The sequence below is a fragment of the Scyliorhinus torazame genome, chromosome 5 (genome assembly GCF_047496885.1).
Source record: "Scyliorhinus torazame isolate Kashiwa2021f chromosome 5, sScyTor2.1, whole genome shotgun sequence".
Lineage (NCBI taxonomy): Eukaryota > Metazoa > Chordata > Chondrichthyes > Carcharhiniformes > Scyliorhinidae > Scyliorhinus > Scyliorhinus torazame.
In genome coordinates this window covers 212491074-212509287 of record NC_092711.1, presented here as the reverse complement: position 1 = coordinate 212509287, position 18214 = coordinate 212491074, and the positions used below count along the sequence as shown (strand labels likewise).

Genomic DNA, 18214 nt, shown 5'->3' with positions numbered 1-18214 from the left:
TCCATTACTGACATCCAAAACCGTAAAGAATCGGGAATTGAGTCCCTGCTTGAGCTTGGTCTCGGGACTTGTTGCTACTGTGGGGGCTGCTGCGGGGGTGATTTTGTTGAGTTCCCGGTAATCGATGGTCAGTCGCCATGGTCCATCGGGCTTTCTCACTGGCTAAATCGGGGCATTATTAGTGGAGGCTACTGATCTAAGTACGCCCTGCTCTAATAAGCTTTCTATTACCTTTGAGATTTCTCCCTCTGCCTCTTGGGGAAATCCATATTGTTTTTGGGGTCTAGGGTAGGTCCTGTTACGGAGCCAGTCAACCGTCCACAGTCGTGCTTGTGGGTCGCGAATGCTGCCCTGTTCTTTTGCAGAACTGCCCTAACCTGCTTGTCCGTACTAAGCATGGTCGGGTTGAACCAAAATTCACCTACTGCGCTAATTTTGTTCGCGTATTCTCCTATGTTGAGCGTTGCGGGGGCTCTTGCAGACTTCGCCATTTTCCAGACACACTGGTTGACTGGATCAAATGAAAGATTGTGGGAATTCATGAAATCGATTCCCAGAATGTGCTCTGCTGTGTGGGGCAGGTCAACTAAAACTACAGGGTGCTTGGTGGTGATGGTACCGATTTGAATGGGTACAGGGGCTGTGATGTGTCCCTGCTCTGAGTGGCCTGTAACGCCGCTGAGGGTGATGGTGGCTGTAGTGGGCCACGTGTCCTTTTGGAACATGGTGGAGGAATTTATTGTGGTGCGGGACCCTCCTGTGTCCCAGAGAAATTCGATGGGCTGTCCCCGAATTTTCGCTGCAACTACCGGTCGTCCGGATCTATCCCAAAGGGTGTCGCAGACCCAACTGGGGGAGCCCGAACACCGTCAGTCCGTTCCGGTCCGTCTGATCTGAACGGGCGCTAACACTATGAATGGGCTCTGTCTTCTTCTTACTCAGAGTGCCCGTCTGCTGGGCTCTCTGTGGCTTTCTAGGGGCATTGCACTCTCTTGCAAAGTGTCCCAACTGTCCACAGTTGTAACACTCTGTAACTTGGGTGGGGGGCTGTTCTTTCCTTCATTCACCCATGCGGGGTTCTGGTGTGTTGTAACTGCCTGTATATCTGCGTCGGCCTGCTTTTCTTCGGGATTTTTGACTGCGGGTTTGCTTTGTATAGATTGCTCCCAAGCGCGGGACAATCTTTTTACCACCCATTTTTCGTTATGGGCCTCCTCTGAGGGAACATAACTCGCGCAAGCTTTCTGTCCTGTTTCTGTGGCATGGGAGATAAGGGTGCGGGTCCATTTCGCCATGTTGTCCGGGGACAAATGGGCGCGGTCTAAGTCTCCAAAGACTGCTGCAAAGTGGATCCACAGGCGTCCAGCAAACGCTGTGGGGCGCTCAGATTTCTTTTGCCTGCATTTGTTGAGGCCATCTACGGGGTCACCCCGGTTATCCCGATCGCATCCAGAATCGCGGTATGCATTTCTGCAAGGGTGCCTCCTCCTACATTCTGTGGGTCGGGAAGGGCTGCTGCTACTGAAGGGTCTAAACTTAAAACTGTGAGCTTTACATGCTCTCGCTCATCCAGGCCTTACATGGTCGCCTGCTGCTTTACTCTGGCAAAGAAATGGTGGGGGTCGGAGGTGGGGAGGAACGGTATGATCTTATCGCACGCGTCCCGTAATTGGGTCACTGTTCAGGGGGTGGAGTATAGGAATTCCGCATCGTCCGATGTGGCTGTGCAGTGGGTGGTTACTGGGTTCATTGGAGCCTGAACTATCTGCTCTGTGGGGGGTTGGGGCACTTTCCTCTTCTGTGGCTTTCCCTGCGCACATGTTCCCTGAACATATCTCTGCGCTGTCTCATTCAACTCTTCCCAATCAGGGCCGTCTTCCTCTTCTAACTTTGCTCCAAAGGTTTCCTGGAAGCCTTTTTGAACTGAAAGCAGCGATTGCAGCTCTTCAATCTGCTTCCGGCACTTTGCGTGGTCTAGTGAGCTTTGTCTTTGCTCTGTGGTGGCAGCATGGAGTGCACTTAACGCTGCCTTCAGGTCACCACACTGCCTCTGCAATGCTTCTGCCTGCTTCTCGGTTTCCTCTCATACCAGGACTGCACGTTGCGTGCCCTGATAGGCCTTTTCATATTGGGACTGGAAGCTGCTTAAGTGCGCCAGACAAGACTGGTGTGCCCTTTTGGCATCCTCCACCTCTGCGTCTTTTGCTGCCAACTTCCTCCTTAACTCTAAGTTCTCTTTTTCTACCTCGCTTACATCGACCTTACTCATTCGATGTATGCCTTCTACTTCTTTCCAGAGCATCCGAACGACCTCCTCTGTGCCTCGCAACTGTGCAAAGCAGGACACGATTGCCATCGGCTTGCGAGCTTTCCCGAAGCTCTTTTTGTGAATCTCGCTCAGGTTCTCCGACCAAGTATGTCCTGTACTCCCGGGGCCTGATTCCTCGTTGTCACAGAATTCGCTCCAAAGGGGCCCATCCTTTCCCTTTGAGGTACTTCCTGATTTCTTCCTCCCAAATGGGACATTGTCCCACTCTACTGCTGCTGGTCGCTGCGACTGCAAATTCCTCTGGGTTCATGAGGCGTTGCATTGCCATCTTTCCTATCCGAATGCTGCTCTTCAAATTTGGGACAGGGGTATTAAGGCGGTGCTGTAAATACGGCTTTCGCTACTTTCCGAAATACAAACGCTCGACAGTTTTGTCGCAACAAAAATCAATCGGTTTTACCTTATCGCCCTGTTAGTTACGCATGCATACACACACTTCCGAATTCTGAGTATTGATCAGAACTGCTTGAACGCTTGTGGTTTTCTGTTCCCAATTGGATCTCTAATTCAAATTCTGGGTTCTGCCGGGGTGGGTATGCCACTTCTAGATCGGGTCCCGTCAGATGTCGCCAAATAATGTTGCTAACTTTCCGTTGGTTCAATTGCTCTGTTTTATTACCTTTGCTCTCGAGTCGCCAGGTATCTTTATGATACCGCCACAAGGTTCAAGTCCGAGTAATGATCAATAACTCAATACACCGATTAGTAAGATTCAAAACAAAGCACATTTATTATACACAGTAATCGCTACTCATGCACAACTTCTACGTCTAAGCTACTTCTACAACTAACAGGCCTATACTTAACTTCGGACTGGCCCACCAGGTCAGGGGAACAAATGGCCTTTTGTTCGGGTTCTGAGTCTGCGGGATTCGAAGTTGGTATGGATTGGTAGCTAGGAGCGCCTATCTCGTAGCTAGCGTTGAATTAAGACATACTTCTGTCAGTGGTCACTGCACCGGTCACGGTCAATGTTGGTTCGTGTTGCTGGGTGACCCGGGCAGGACGAAGAGAGAGCAATTTGAACTTGGGGCTTAACTCTTATAGTCCCCAGGGGCTTCCCACCTTTCGGGGCGGACCCTGTATCTGGTCCCAAGTGATTGGACTTTGTCCCAATCGCTTGGTTCGATTTCTCCAATACTGGAGCGGTTCCCTGATTGATGGGCGGTCTTGAGGTGTTCGTTCACCTCCTTTGTGTTGGCTCCTGCTGGCGCCGGGGACTCTGGCTTTGCTTTGTGTGTCCCAAATGTTACTTATTGTTCCCGGGGATTGCTCATCAGTATGAAGATGGCTGCTACATTGTTATGCTGATGGTCACTGGTATCGATGTTGTCTGGCCTTTTGCAGAGTTAAATACACATCAAACCTGCACCTGCTGGTTTCTGTCTGTGTTGGCTGACTTTCCCATCAGCCTTTGCCGTTCGCCATTTTAAATCGGGAGTTGGCCAATTTAGGTGGCTACACTGGCTGTGACTGCAGCTATCCAGCTCTGAAATCGAAACTAAAACACACCCTGCAGCAAACTTTTCTCATCCTTTACGAAATACACACAGTAGAAGTTCCGGTGGCGGCTATGAATGAATAAGTCGCACAGGCCGGACATTTTTGTGGTTTTGAGTACTGGCTTTGAAGGCACAGTTAACTTGGTACTGGATCCACACATTGGTGTATGGAACGGAGAATCCCAAGGGATCGAAAAGAAAGAAATAAGAAGATAAGCAAGGGCTGGCTGGAGGTTGCGGCTGAAGACAATATGGCTGATGTTCGGACCCCTGCTATGATGGCCCAACCATCAACGGAGGAACTGATGCAGGTCAGCCAAGAGGGCTTTGCTAGACAGAAACGGGACTGTCTTGACCCGATAAAATAATCGGTCGATCGGCTGGAGCGCAAGCTGGATGCCCAGGATACAGAAGCTGGAGAAAGCGCCGGCGGACAGGAGGAGCACCAAACGGTGGTCGAGCTGGAGGTGGGGATGCTGAAGGATCAGCAAAAGAGGCTGCTGGAGAACGTAGACTATCTGGAGAACAGAGCTCGCCGGCAGAACTTAAGAATTGACGGTCTCCCAGAAGGAGCTGAGGGGGCTGATGCTGGCGGGTTTGTGGCGAGTATGTTCCAGAAGCTTCTGGGGGAGGGGGCTTTTCCCCGACCGTTGGAGGTGGACAGGGCGTACAGGGCGATGGCAAGGTAGCTGCGGCCGGGGGACCATCCAAGGGCGATGGTGGCCCGGTTCCACAGATTTTTGGACAAGAAGTGTGTTCTCCAGTGGGTCAAGCGTACAAGGAGCTGCAAATGGGACAATAGCATTTTGCGTGTCTATCAGGATCTGAGCGTGGAAGTGGCCAGAAGGAGGGCAGGCTTCAATCAAATTAAGGCGATCCTGTTTAAGAAAAAGGCGAAATTTGGGCTGTTATACCCGGCGCGTCTTTGGGTCACGCACGAGGACCAACACCATTATTTTGAGTAGTCCGAAGACGTGATGGACTTTGCCAAGAAGAAAGGGCTGGTGCTGAACTGAGGACTTTTTGTTTTAAGTGGTAACTTTCCTGAGTGATGTTTATACATTTTGATTGTTGTTTTTCTTCTGCATTTGAGTTTGGGTGAAGATGGGGGAAGTAAAAATTATTCAGTTTCTATGGGTTTTTGGTGTTTTGGTGGGGGTGGCTTGTGGGGCTTTTTACTTATCATTACTTTGATTTGCATTGTGGGGGGGGTGCTTGGTGGGGTTTTTCGTTCTGGGTTGTCTCTCTTGTTAATTGGACGATTGTCTGGGCCGATTTGATGAGGGAGATGGTTTCGATGGGTGGGGGGGGGGGCGGGAGTGAGGGAACAATAGGTGGGAGACTTTTTGGTGCCGGAGGCGAGGGCCACCGGGCTAGCTGGGTGAGCTAGTCAATGGAAGCACAGTGGAGGGTGTGTATATGATCAGTATATGGCAGGGGTTAGTTCACAAAGTGGTGTTGCTAGGGAGGGGATGGGGGGGGGGGGAAGAGTTACTCTGCTGATGAAGGAGGGACTTAGGATTTGGGACAGAGAGGATGTCGGGGCTGCCAGGAGGCGGGCCAATGGAGGCACGGCACATGGCCTGGGGGCGAGCCCTGGAAAGGGGACGCCTGAACAGCGGAAGGGGGGGGGGGGCACGGTGCCCCCCAACTAGGTTGATCACTTAGGAATGTTAGAGGTTTGAATGGGCCGGTTCAGAGGGCACGTATGTTTGCGCATCTGAGGGCTCTGAAGGCGTACGTGGTAATGCTGCAGGATACACACCTGAAAGGGGCGGATCAAGTCAGGCTAAGGAAGGGTTGGGTTAGTCAGGTCTTTCATTCGGGGCTGGACACCAAGACTAGAGGGGTGGCGATACTAATCAATAAGCGGGTGCAATTTCAGGTGGGCAGTATAGTCTCGGACTGGGGGGCCGTTATGTCATGGTAAGCGGTAAGCTGGAGGGGAGGAAGGTAGACTTCGTTAACGTGTACGCGCCAAACTGGGACGATGTAGAATTCATAAACAGGGTGCTGGGGAAGATACCTGATCTGGACTCGCGCAAATTGGTAATGGGGGGGGGGGATTTTAATACAGTCATCGGTCCCAGCCTGGACCGGTCGTGTTCGAAAACGGGGAGGGTGCCAGCAATGGCGAGGGAACTGATAGGGTTCATGGAACAGATGGGGAGGGGTTGACCCATCGAGGTTTAGGCAGCCGGCAGGGAAGGAGTTTTTTTTTTATTCACATGTTCATAAGGTTTATTCCTGGATTGACTTTTTCATTTTGAACACGGATTTGCTGGCGGGGGTGGTGGACACGGGGTATTCGGCCATCACTATTTTGGATCATGCCCCTCACTGGGTGGAACTGCAGGTTGGTGAGGAGAGCTTCCAGCGCCCGCAATGGACGTGGGCTTGTTGGCGGACGAGGCGGTGTGCGAGAGGCTGAGGAAGTGCATGCAGAACTACCTGCAGGTTAATGACACGGGGGAAGTCTCAGCAGCGGTGGTCTGGGAGGCGCTGAAGGCAGTGGTGAGAGGGGAGCTGATTTCGATCCGGGCTTTTAGGGACAGAACGGATAGGGCAGAGACGGACCGACTGGTTAAGGAGATTGAACAGGTAGATAGGAGGTATGCGGTGACCCCGGGGGTGGAACTTTTAAGGGAACGTCGGAGGCTGCAGGCGAAGTTCGGGGTGTTGTCCACAGGCAAGGCAGTGGAGCAGCTTAGGAAGGCGAGGGGTGCGTTCTATGAATATGGGGAGAAGGCCAGCAGAATGCTGGCACAGCAGTTTAGGAAGAGGGAGGCGGCCAGGGAAATAGAGGAGTGGTTGACGGGGAGGGGAATTTGGTAGGGGATTTGGCAGGGCTAAACAGGGCGTTCAGGGACTTTTACAGTAGGCTCTATTGCTCGGAACCCCCCACGGGGCCTGAGGGGATGAGACGCTTTCTGGACGGACTGACCTTCCCAAGGGTGGGCAGGGAGCTGGTGGTTGGGCTGGGGGCCCCGATTAGAGCCGAAGAAATAGTTGAGGGCTTGAAGGCAATGCAGTCGTGTAAAGCCCCGGGGCCGGACGGGTATCCGGTGGAATTTTACAAGAAATTCACGGGGATATTAGGGCTGTTGCTGGTCAAGGTTTTTAATGAGGCAAGGGATAGAGGAGTGCTGCCCCCGATGATGTCACTGGCCACTATTTTGTTAATTTTGAAGCGGGACAAGAACCCGGAGCTATGCGGGTCATATCGGCCGATCTCACTGCTTAATGTGGACGGCAAGTTGCTGGCCAAAGTTTCGGCCTCCAGGATTGAAGATTGTGTGCCGGATGTGATTATGGAGGATCAAACCGGGTTTGTCAAGGGCAGGCAGTTGGTAGCCAATACAAGAAGGCTGCTCAATGTGATTATGATGTCCCAGGAGAGTAGGGAGGTTGAGGTAGTTGTGGCAATGGATGCGGAGAAGGCGTTCGACCGGGTGGAGTGGGACTATTTGTGGGAGGTGCTGGAACGATTTGGGCTTGGTAGGGGTTTTATTGACTGGGTTAGGCTTTTGTACCAGGCCTCGGAGGCTAGCATAAGGACGATTAGGACGACCTCGGACTATTTTAGACTGCACCGGGGGACAAGACAGGGGTGCCCCCTCTCCCCGCTGCTGTTTGCGTTAGCTATAGAGCCGCTGGCAATTGCTCTGAGAGCTTCAAGGGGCTGGAATGGGCGGGTTCGGAGGGGGTGGGGGAGGGTGGAACACAGAGTCTCGCTGTACTCGGACGACCTGCTCTTATATGTATCAGATACAGGGGCAAGGTGGGTGAAATTATGGCGATTTGGGGGGAATTTGGCCGGTTTTCGGGATATAAATTGAATATGACAAAGAGTGAGATGTTTGTAGGCCAGGCGAGGGGTCAGGAGGGTCGGCTGGGAGAGCTGCCATTTAGGTTAGTGGGGGATGGTTTCAGGTACTTAGGGATACAGGTGGCGCGCAACTGGGGCCAGTTACACAAGTTGAACTTGTCCCGGTTGATTGAGCAGATGAGGGGCGAGTTTCGGAGATCGCATGCGCTGCCGCTGTCTGGGAGGGTGCAGACGGTTAAAATGACGGTCCTACCGAGATTTCTATTTGTATTTCAATGTCTCCCAATTTTCATCCCGCGGTCCTTTTTAAAGAGGATTAACAAAATCATCCTAAGCTTTGTGTGGGCGGGTAAGTCCCCGCGAGTGAAGAAGGTGATGCTCGAGAGGAATCCGGGAGAGGCTTGCCCTGCCAAATTTCAGTAATTACTACTGGGCGGCTAATATAGCCATGATAAGGAAGTGGGTGGTGGGGCCGGGGTCGGTTTGGGAGCGGATGGAGGCAGCTTCATGTAAGGGCACCAGCTTGGGGGCGTTGATAATGGCACCTCTGCCGTTCCCGCCGGCGAGGTTCTCCACCAGCCCCGTGGTGGTGGCGGCCTTGAGGATCTGGGGTCAGTGGAGGAGGTACGTTGGAGCAGTGGGAGTATCGGACTGGTCTCCAATATGTGAGAACAATCAGTTTTCCCCGGGGAGCTTGGATGGGGGTTTTCGAGTATGGCGAACGGCGGGAATGAGAGGATGGGGGACGTGTTCTTAGAGGGGAGCTTCCCTAGCTTGAGGGTGCTGGAGGAGGAATTTGGGTTGGCACGGGAGAACAAATTTAGATACTTACAGGTGCGGGACTTTTTGCGCAGGCAGGTATCATCCTTCCCACTCCTGCCACTAAGGTGGATCCAGGATAGTGTAGTGGCTAGGGGATGGGTGGGAGAGGGGAGCGTCTCGGACATCTACAAAGAACTTATGAGGGCGGAGGAGACGCAGACCGAGGAGCTGAAGCGTAAGTGGGAGGAGGAGCTTGGTGGTGGGATGGAGGATGGCTTATGGGCGGAATCGTTGAGCAGAGTCAACGCAACCGCAACATGCGCCAGGCTCAGCTTGATCCAATTTAAGGTGTTTCACCGGGCCCACATGACAGTGGTCCGGATGAGTAGATTCTTTGGGGTGGAGGGCAGGTGTGTAAAATGTGCGGGAGGACCAGCGAACCGTGTTCTGGGTGTATCCAAAACTTAGGGGATATTGGCAGGGGTTTGCGGACGTCATGTCCAGAGTATTGAAAACAAGGGTGGCAATGAGTCCAGAGATGGCGATTTTCGGGGTGTCGGGAGACCCGGGAATGCAGGAGGAGAGAGGTAGTGTTCTGGTCTTTGCTTTCCTGGTAGCTCGGAGGCGGATACTGCTAGCTTGGAGGGACTCAAAGCCCCCGAAGTCGGAGAACTGGTTAACTGACATGGCAAGCTTTCTCGGCCTAGAGAAGATCAAGTTCGCCTTGAGAGGGTCACTCCTAGGGTTCCCCCGGAGGTGGCAACCATTCATCGACTTCTTTGTGGAGAATTAATCGTCAGCAGGAAGCGGGGGGGGGGGGGGGGGGGGGCGGTTAGGGTAGCATAGAATAGGGGGTCAAGTAGGCGGGTCTTGGAGGGATGGGAGTCGGCGATTGCACTATGTTTGTTGCTCTTTGTACAATGTTTCTTTTATATTGTTGATGTTTGTAATGCCAAAAATACCTCATGAAAATTGTTTGTTAAAAAAAAGGAATGTTGGCACAGTGTGCCCAAATAAATGTACTTCCATTGGAATTATTTCAGAGAGTAAAACTGCATTTCAGATTTATTTATTAAATACCTCATTGCAATTTTCAAAAAAAAAGAAATGCACAAAGAAAATTACAGCACAGGAACAGGCCCTTCGGCCCTCCCAGCCTGCGCTGCTCCAGATCCTTTATCTAAACCTGTCTTCTATTTTCCAAGGATCTACTTTCCTCTGTTCCCCGCCTGTTCATATATCTGTCTAGATGCATCTTAAATGATGCTATCGTGCCCGCCTCTACCACCTCCGCTGGCAAGACGTTCCAGGCACCCACCACCCTCTTCGTAAAAAACATTCCACGCACATGTCCCTTAAACTTTCCCCCTCTCACCTTGAAATCGTGACCCCTCGTAATTGACACCCCCACTCTTGGAAAAAGCTTGTTGCTATCCACCCTGTCCATACCTCTCATAATTTTGCAGACCTCAATCAGGTCCCCCCTCAACCTCCGTCTTTCCAACGAAAACAATCCTAATCTACTCAACCTTTCTTCATAGCTAGTACCCTCCATACCAGGCAACATCCTGGTGAACCTCCTCTGCACCCTCTCTGAAGCATCCACATCCTTCTGGTAATGTGGCGACCAGAACTGCACGCAGTATTCCAAATGTGGCCTAACCAAAGTCCTATACAACTGTAACATGACCTGCTGACTCTTGTACTCAATACCCCGTCCGATGAAGGCAAGCATGCTGTATGCCTTCTTGACCACTCTATCGACCTGCGTTGCCACCTTCAGGGTACAATGTACCTGAGCTCCCAGGTCTCTCTGTACATCAATTTTCCCCAGGACTCTTCCATTGACCGCATAGTCCGCTCTTGAATTAGATCGTCCAAAATGCATTACCTCGCATTTGCCTGGATTGAACTCCACCTGCCATTTCTCTGCCCAACTCTCCAATCTATCTATATTTTGCTGTATTCTCTGACAGTCCTCCTCGCTATCTGCAACTCCACCAATCTTAGTATCATCTGCAAACTTGCTAATCAGACCACCTATACCTTCGTCCAGATCATTTATGTATATCACAAACAACAGTGGTCCGAGCACGGATCCCTGAGGGAACACCACTGGTCACCGTTCTCCATTTTGAGACACTCCCTTCCACCATTACTCTGTCTCCTGTTGCCCAGCCAGTTCTTTATCCATCTAGCTAGTACACCCTGAACCCCATATGACTTCACTTTTTCCATCAACCTGCCATGAGAAACTTTATCAAATGCCTTACTGAAGTCCATGTATATGACATCTACAGCCCTTCCCTCATCAATTAACTTTGTCACTTCCTCAAAGAATTTGTCTTGAGGGTATCGGAAACTCCTCAATAACTGTTGGTTTCACATCCCGTGTGACCATTCGACCCTGTCCGATTGTATGGCCAAGGAAAGTGACTTGGGCTTTTCCAAATTCACTTTTGGCTAGGTTTATCATCAAACCCGCCTCCTGAAGTCGATCGAATAACTCCCTCAGATGTTTTAAAGGTTCTTTCCATGTCGGGCTGAAGATTACCAGATCATCGATGCATACCGCACAATTGGGTAATCCTGAAACGACTTTGTTAGTTTACCTTTATGTGGTTGGGGAGTTTTTCATGCCAAATGGCAGAACTTTGAATTGGTATATACCATCTGGAGTCACAAAAGCTGAAATCTCCTTCACCCTTTCGGATAAAGGTTCTTGCCAGTAATCTTTAAGTAAATCCAGTTTGGAAATAAAAGCTGATTGTCCCACTTTCTCAACGTAATCCTCAAAACGCGGGATAGGATAAGTGTCCGTTCTTGCAAACTGCATTAACCTTTCTATAGTCCACGTACAACCATTGGGTACCGTCTGGTTTAGGTACCATCACTATGGGTGAGCTCCATTGGCTGCAACCCATTTCAATTATGCCATTTTTAAGCAAACTCTCAATCTCTTTGTTAACCGATGCCAATTTTAAAGGGTTAAGTCTGTATGGATGTTGTTTGATTGGAACACCATTTCCCACATCTACATCATGTATAGCCATTTTAGTACTTCCCAATTATCTCCACAAACTTGCCCATGTGATATCAATAACTCTTTCAGGTCAGTTCGTTTTTCCTCTGGAAGGTAACTCAACAATTTATCCCAATTTTTAAGAACATCCTCATTTTCCAATTTAATTTGAGGTATGTCAAATTCACAGTCATCTGGATTTGGTTCATCACTTTGAGTTAGAATCATTAAAATGGCCTCCTTTTTCTCTCCTTCCCTTTCAAAGTACCGTATAAGCATATTCACATGACACACTCGGTGAGTGTTCCTTCTATCCGGCGTTCTTACCACATAATTCACCTCACTTAATTTCCTTTCAGTCTGATGAGGTCCACGAAACCTTGCTTTTAAAGGTTCGCCTACCACTGGTAACAACACTAAAACTTTATCTCCACTGGCAAAACTACCAACTTCGGATTTCTTGTCCGCTACCCGTTTCATCACATTTTGTGCAACTTTTTAATGTTGTCGAGCCAATTCACCTGCTCTATTTAATCGTTCCTTAAAATTTGACACATAATCCAATGATGTATATTTCTGATTTCTCACTCACCAATTTTTCCTTAATCAATTCAAGTGGTCCTCTGACCTCATGACCAAAAATTAGTTCAAAAGGACTAAATTTGGTTGACTCATTAGGTGCATCGCTAATTGCAAACAGTTTGAATGGAATTCCTTTATCCCAAGCCTCTGGATAATCTTGACAATAAGCCCTCAACATTGTCTTTAATGTCTGATGCCACCTTTCTATCGCTTCCTGCGATTCTGGATGGTACGCAGTTGATTTAAATTGTTTTATTCCTAAGCTATCCATAACTTCTTTGAATAACCTCGAGGTAAAATTTGATCCTTGATCCAATTGTATTTCTGTGGGTAGTCCATGTCTGGTAAAGAATTGAAGTAAATCCTCCAAAATCTTTTTAGCTGTGATATTACGTACTGGAATGGCCTCTGGAAACCTACGAGACACATCCATTATAGTCAAAAGATAGTGATTCCCACTTTTCGTTTTAGGAAGCGGTCCTATGCAATCAAAAGGACCCTTGTAAAAGATTTCTCAAATGCTGGAATAGGGATTAAGGGCGCTGGTTTTATCACTGTTTCAGGTTTCCCTACCACTTGACATGTGTGACATGATTGACAAAATTTAACTACATCTTTATGTAGTCCAGGCCAATAAAAATGTTTTTGTATTTTGGCTTGAGTTTTCCTTATTCCCAAATGACCTCCCACTGGTACCTTATGTGAAACTCGCAACACCTCCTTTCTATACCCTATTGGCAATACTGCTTGATGAACTTCTGCCCACTTTTCATCCGCCTGCATATGTAAAGGTCTCCATTTTCACATCAAGACATCACTTTTATGGTAATAACACTCTGGTATACACTCAGATTCCCTTTCCGAGTATGCTTTCTGATTCATCCGTTTTATTTCTACATCTCTTTGTTGTAACTCCACCAATTATCCTGAACTGAAAATATCCGCCTCATCCTCCACCTGTTCTGTTCTTTTTCAACCATCTGATCAAAAATCGTTCCTGATAATTGCACTTCAACTTCATCTTCACTCTTTGATTTCTCCTCTTAATTTAACCTGTGACTTTGCGACCTTGTCACTACACAATCCGGAAAAATCCCAGGATATTCGTCCTTCAACACTTCAGTTGTCTGATTTTCCACTGGCATATCAACCACAGTAGGCATCGCTCCCACCTGCGAACCAGCTATATCATTACTCAAGATAAACTGTATTCCTGGACAAGATAGTTTCTCTATTACTCCTACTACCACTTCACCACTCTTCACTGGACTTTCCAACCTTACCTTATATAATTGAACACTACTCCACTCACCCCAAATTCCACATATTACCACCTAATCTGGCAATATTCTTTCCAAACTACATAACTCCTCATCTCTTACCATTCAGGATTGACTGGCTCCTGTATCTCTTAAAATTGTGACTTCTTTACCTTCTCCTCCTGATACACATGAGTAAAATTTACCCACACAAGTGAATTCTTTAAAGAGATCTGGCACCTTCTTTATCAATCACCTCTTGATCAGGCTGTACAATCTTTTGCACCTCCTTCACTTCACTTGGCCTTTCCTTTACCACTTTAACAAACCCCACTGTCTTATCCTGTTTTACCACATCAGCCTTCCCAGTGCTTTTCTTCAACCACCAACACTGTGGCCGAGATTCTCCACTCCCGCGCCGGTTGGGAGAATCGCCTGTGCCGCCAAAATATCCCAGGACGCCGGTCCGACGCCCTCCCGCGATTCTCCCAAGCGGCAGGAACGGCCCCCTAGAGTTCCGCGGGCCGCAGAATCGCCGGAGACACCCAAAATGGCGATTCTCCGGCACCCCCGCTATTCTCACGCCCGGATGGGCCTGGCGGCCAGGCCAAAACGGCGGGTTCCCCCCGGCGCCGTCCACACCTGGTCGCTGCCGTCGGGAACAGAGCGGGAACGCTGGGGGGGGGGCGGCCTGCGGGGGTGGGAGGGGGGATCCTGCACCGGGGGGTACCTCAAATGTGGCATGGCCCGCGATCGGTGCCCACCGATCGTCGGGCCGTCCTCTCTGAAGGAGGACCTTCTGTGGCCGTTGTAATGGCAATCTGTGCCTGGGCACCGCCTGTGGTAGTCGGTATTAGAGGTATTACGGTACCCTGTAATGCTGTAAGGCCATTGGTGTAGGTGGTACTGTTTTCATTGGTTAAGCCTGCCTGCTGATTCCGCCCAGTAAGGCGGAGTATAAGAGCCCGTGTCTCCCCAGCGGCTGCTTTCTGTACCTGCGCTGCTGGGGGAAACATCTAATGTAATAAAGCCTTCAATTGTCTCCAATCTCGCTTCTGGAGTTATTGATCGAACATCACCACCGCAGTCCTGTTGGGGTCTCCCCGGTTGCTCGCTAATGATATGCCTACTGTACTTTCAGGACGCACAGCAAGCGCCGCATTTACGCCATTTTGGGGGGGGTGATTTGGCGTCAAACCGGCATTACCGCGGTTTTGGCATCGGGAGCTACTTTCCACCCAGTCGCTTTTCCTGATTTTGCCATCAGCAAACGGAGAATCCAGCCCTTAAATCTTACTGGCTCTGGAGATGCATTGTTATCCCAAAATTCACAAAGATGTCCCATTGCCTTTGGTATGCTGTTATCAGCTCACATTTCCCACAGGTTAGGCACAAAATTGCGTTCAAGACTTCGGGTGCAGAACTATATCTAATCAGCTGCTGTTCCTTCACTCAGGAGAAAAATCTTCATTCAATTCAGGCCTCCAGGGCTCATGAATTATGGATCTCCCCACTCCCAGTCACTGTTAGCATCGCCAATGTGATAAACCTGGCCACTTCACGAATGTTTTCTCAATTTGGTTTTACTGTTACAGAAATGTTTACTTTGTCACTAGATTTGACTCCAATCATGTTACCTTTCCTGAAGTTTTGATTCCTTTAGCTAATGCTACCCCAACAATTATCCAGGCCAGAAGCAGACTGAGGGCTAAATACCAGATAATCTTTCCAGTCTCATCGATTGAACTTGAACGCCGCAAAACGGCATGACTAAATGAAATGAAAAAAGAAAACATTTCATGTCAGGATACGGTTCATTCCACAAAGTTCAGGTTTTAGACTGTTAATAATGATCTGAAAGATGAAGAGAATCAGCACTCCTTTTCAAAGTGAAATCGCAAGAAATTAATATTAAATTGGCATTTTTTCTTTGTGTTTCTGGCACTCAGCCTTTATTTTTGGCTGCCATCAGGACCGAGAAGGAGCCCAACGAATATAATAATTGCTAGACAAGGGTCGTGATATTTCAGCCATGTCCCGCAGGAATCAAGATGAGGCGTGGCTGATAAACCCCTCCCGTGAGGCCTAGGCGAGATCAAATGACATCTCGCAAGACGTCACGATCTGGATTCCGCCGACAATGTGCAGGGCCCAGACTTGCAGCATTAAGTGAGTTTAAAAGCTCACTTAACTCTGCTGACGCCAGATCGAACTGCTCCCGGGATCTACTGGTCGCCACAAATGGGACCAGGCGTAACAGCACTTGGGAGTCTCCCAGGTGATCGGAAGCCTAGGAGGCAGTTGGCCTCTGTGCAGGACGGCACACAGGCACTGCTGATGGCACCTGCCGTCCTGGTCAGTTGGCAGTTACGAGGTGCCCAGGTGGCATTTGACCCACACCAGGGATTGGGACTCGCATGAGTTTGGGGGGGGGGGGGGGGTGGGGATGGGGGGGGGAGGGTGTTCGAGAATTCCCCAAAAGGTGAGTTGCGGCATTGGGTGGACACAAGTCATGCCTTTTTTTCGTTCGATCGCGCCCAAGCAAACGACAATAGAAAATGAAAATATTGTGGATGCTGGAAATCTGAAATAACAAAAGTAAACACTTTAAACACTGAGCGGGTCAGTCAACATCTGTGGAAAGAGGAGCAGCGTTAATGGGAGAAATTACGTGGGATTCTCCGGTCTGTCTCCAACGCGAAATCGGGTTCGGCAATCAGCCGGTGAACCCCCGGAGTGCGACGCCGCTTTTGTACATGCACATCTTTGTCTACCGCAGGCCATCGTGACGGCCTCAGCACGTTACCTGAGGCCCTTCCCTGATGCTCTGCCCCCGATGGGCCAAATTCCCAACGGCGTGGAACACTTATCCTATTTTTTTCGTGAACCCGGCATGGTGGCTGGGGACTGAGTCCAGCGCTGCCAGTTGGTTGGGGGCCTTTCCGCTGGTAGAGGATGCTTTGGCGGGGCATGGGGGCACTGATGGGGGATGGTCTGGGGGTGGAGAGCCTGGTCAAAGGGGTGCAGTTTTTGGCAGGCGGGTCCGTGCACGGCCTGCGCCATGTTGCATGCTGCCGCCGTGTGCATACGTGGCAATGGACCCAGCAATTCTCCGGTGGTATCCGCAGATAATGTTGCCTGCCTGCTCGCCCCCACCATATGGAGAATCGGTACAGCTTTCGCGCCATTTTTTTTCGAGCGTAAAACGCCACTGTTCCCACGCCGGTGTTAGCATTTAGTCTTCAAATCTCAGACTCCAGCCCTATATGTCCACCAATAGCAGCAGCATGGTGGCATAGCGGTTAGCACTGCTGCCTCACAGCACCAGGGAACCAGGTTCAATTCCGGCTTTGGGTAACTATGTGGAGTGTTCACTTTCTCCTCGTATCTGCGTGCATTTTTCTTGGGTGCTCCGATTTCCTCCCACAGACCAAAAATGTGCATGTTAGGTGGGGCTGCGGGGATAGGGTGGGAAATGGGACTAGATAGAATTGTTCTTTCAGAGGGCTGGTGCTGACACAATGGGCTGAATGGCCTCCTTCTGCACTGTAGGGATTCTATGGAGACTTGAGTTAATTATCACTTAGAGGTCATGTCCTGCCATCAGTGGTATTAATTCAGCTATAGGTGGAACTATCGTACTGTGGAGAACACGACAAGTGAACTTATGCAAGTTACATGTCGTGTCCAGGGGCATGGACAGGATGCAGGGGGTTTGGACCTCCTGCATAAGCACTCAGTGTCTGATTGATTATCTTAGCATCAGGAAGGGACTGCTGTTGAGATAGACCCTGGGCTGGATTCTCCCTTTCTGAGATTAAGTGCTGACGCCAACAGGAAATCCGTGGACTTTCACGACAGAAAAACCGCCGCCACACCTGCACCAATTGCACAACTATTAATGGACTTAGCACCGGCGTCACATGGACCACAATCAATTTGAATGAAAAACGGTGCCGATTCGCCAGATACGTGAGTGACACTCAGGAGGCTGGCAAGCTGCAGCCGCACATAAATGATTGTCCCCCCACACACGCACCACCCCAGCCAACAAGATGGCTGTATGGAGAGTCGTACCAAGGTTCACGGACGTGGAATTGGAGAAACCCCTGGACGCCATGGAGGAGAGGAGGATGCCCTTGTACCCCCGCCAGGGAAGGAGGCTGCCAGGCGCCACCGTCTGTCGTGCCTGACCATAGGTGGCAAGTTCAGAGTTGGTGAGCGTCGTGGGCAACGTCGCCCGCACCGGCATACATACAGTGCCGGAAGAAACGTCATGCCTTCTCATGGTGGCAATGGTGAGTAGGCAGCATTGTGCCACCTGGCACTATCCCCACCCCCTACACACCTGTAACACCCCCCATCCCAGGGGACGGCCGGATCCCCACCTGCCCCACATGCCAGCCACCATGGATGGGTGCCTTGGCCACTGAGGCCATCAGCTACCCACCCCCATAGGCTTCATGCGTCAGACTTTCTAAAACAGTTGTTATATGTGTTCCCCGGCCCCAGGAGAAGGCTGCACATAACCACCGGGACTGGGCGAAGACAGGCGGGGGACCACTAGACCTGCGGCCCTCACCATGGTAGCGCAAAGGGCCCTGGATATGGCCGGAGGCCCAGAGGAAGGGGAAGTTGCCGGATTGGAGGGCGCCCATGAGCGAGGAAGTGAAACACCACTGAGTTGCGGTTTCCCATGTCACGCGTGTCGACACCCCACCTTCACCTCACCTCCCCCCGCCCCTCCCCCCCCCCCCCCCCCCCCGTCCACACTGGACCCTCCCCCCAACGGTACTCTATCTAATCGTGCATGTTGTCTTATGCCTTGCAGGACCTGCCGGGCGTGGTGCCGGTCCATCTGGAGGCCCCGGCCAGAGCTCCCAAGTGAGCCGAGAACTGACGAGGAGAGCAGCTCGGACACCAGCCCTC

General features: G+C 50.4%; 1 protein-coding gene across 1 annotated transcript in view; it reads right to left on the bottom strand.

Annotated features, from left to right (window-relative positions):
- LOC140420929 (sodium- and chloride-dependent neutral and basic amino acid transporter B(0+)-like) overlaps window positions 1-18214 on the bottom strand; it is a 269713-nt gene that overhangs the window by 130505 nt on the left and 120994 nt on the right. Inside the window, exon 7 of the mRNA XM_072505091.1 lies at window positions 14923-15055. Within this exon, the coding sequence (XP_072361192.1) occupies window positions 14923-15055 (133 nt within the window). The remainder of the gene's footprint in view (window positions 1-14922; window positions 15056-18214) is intronic.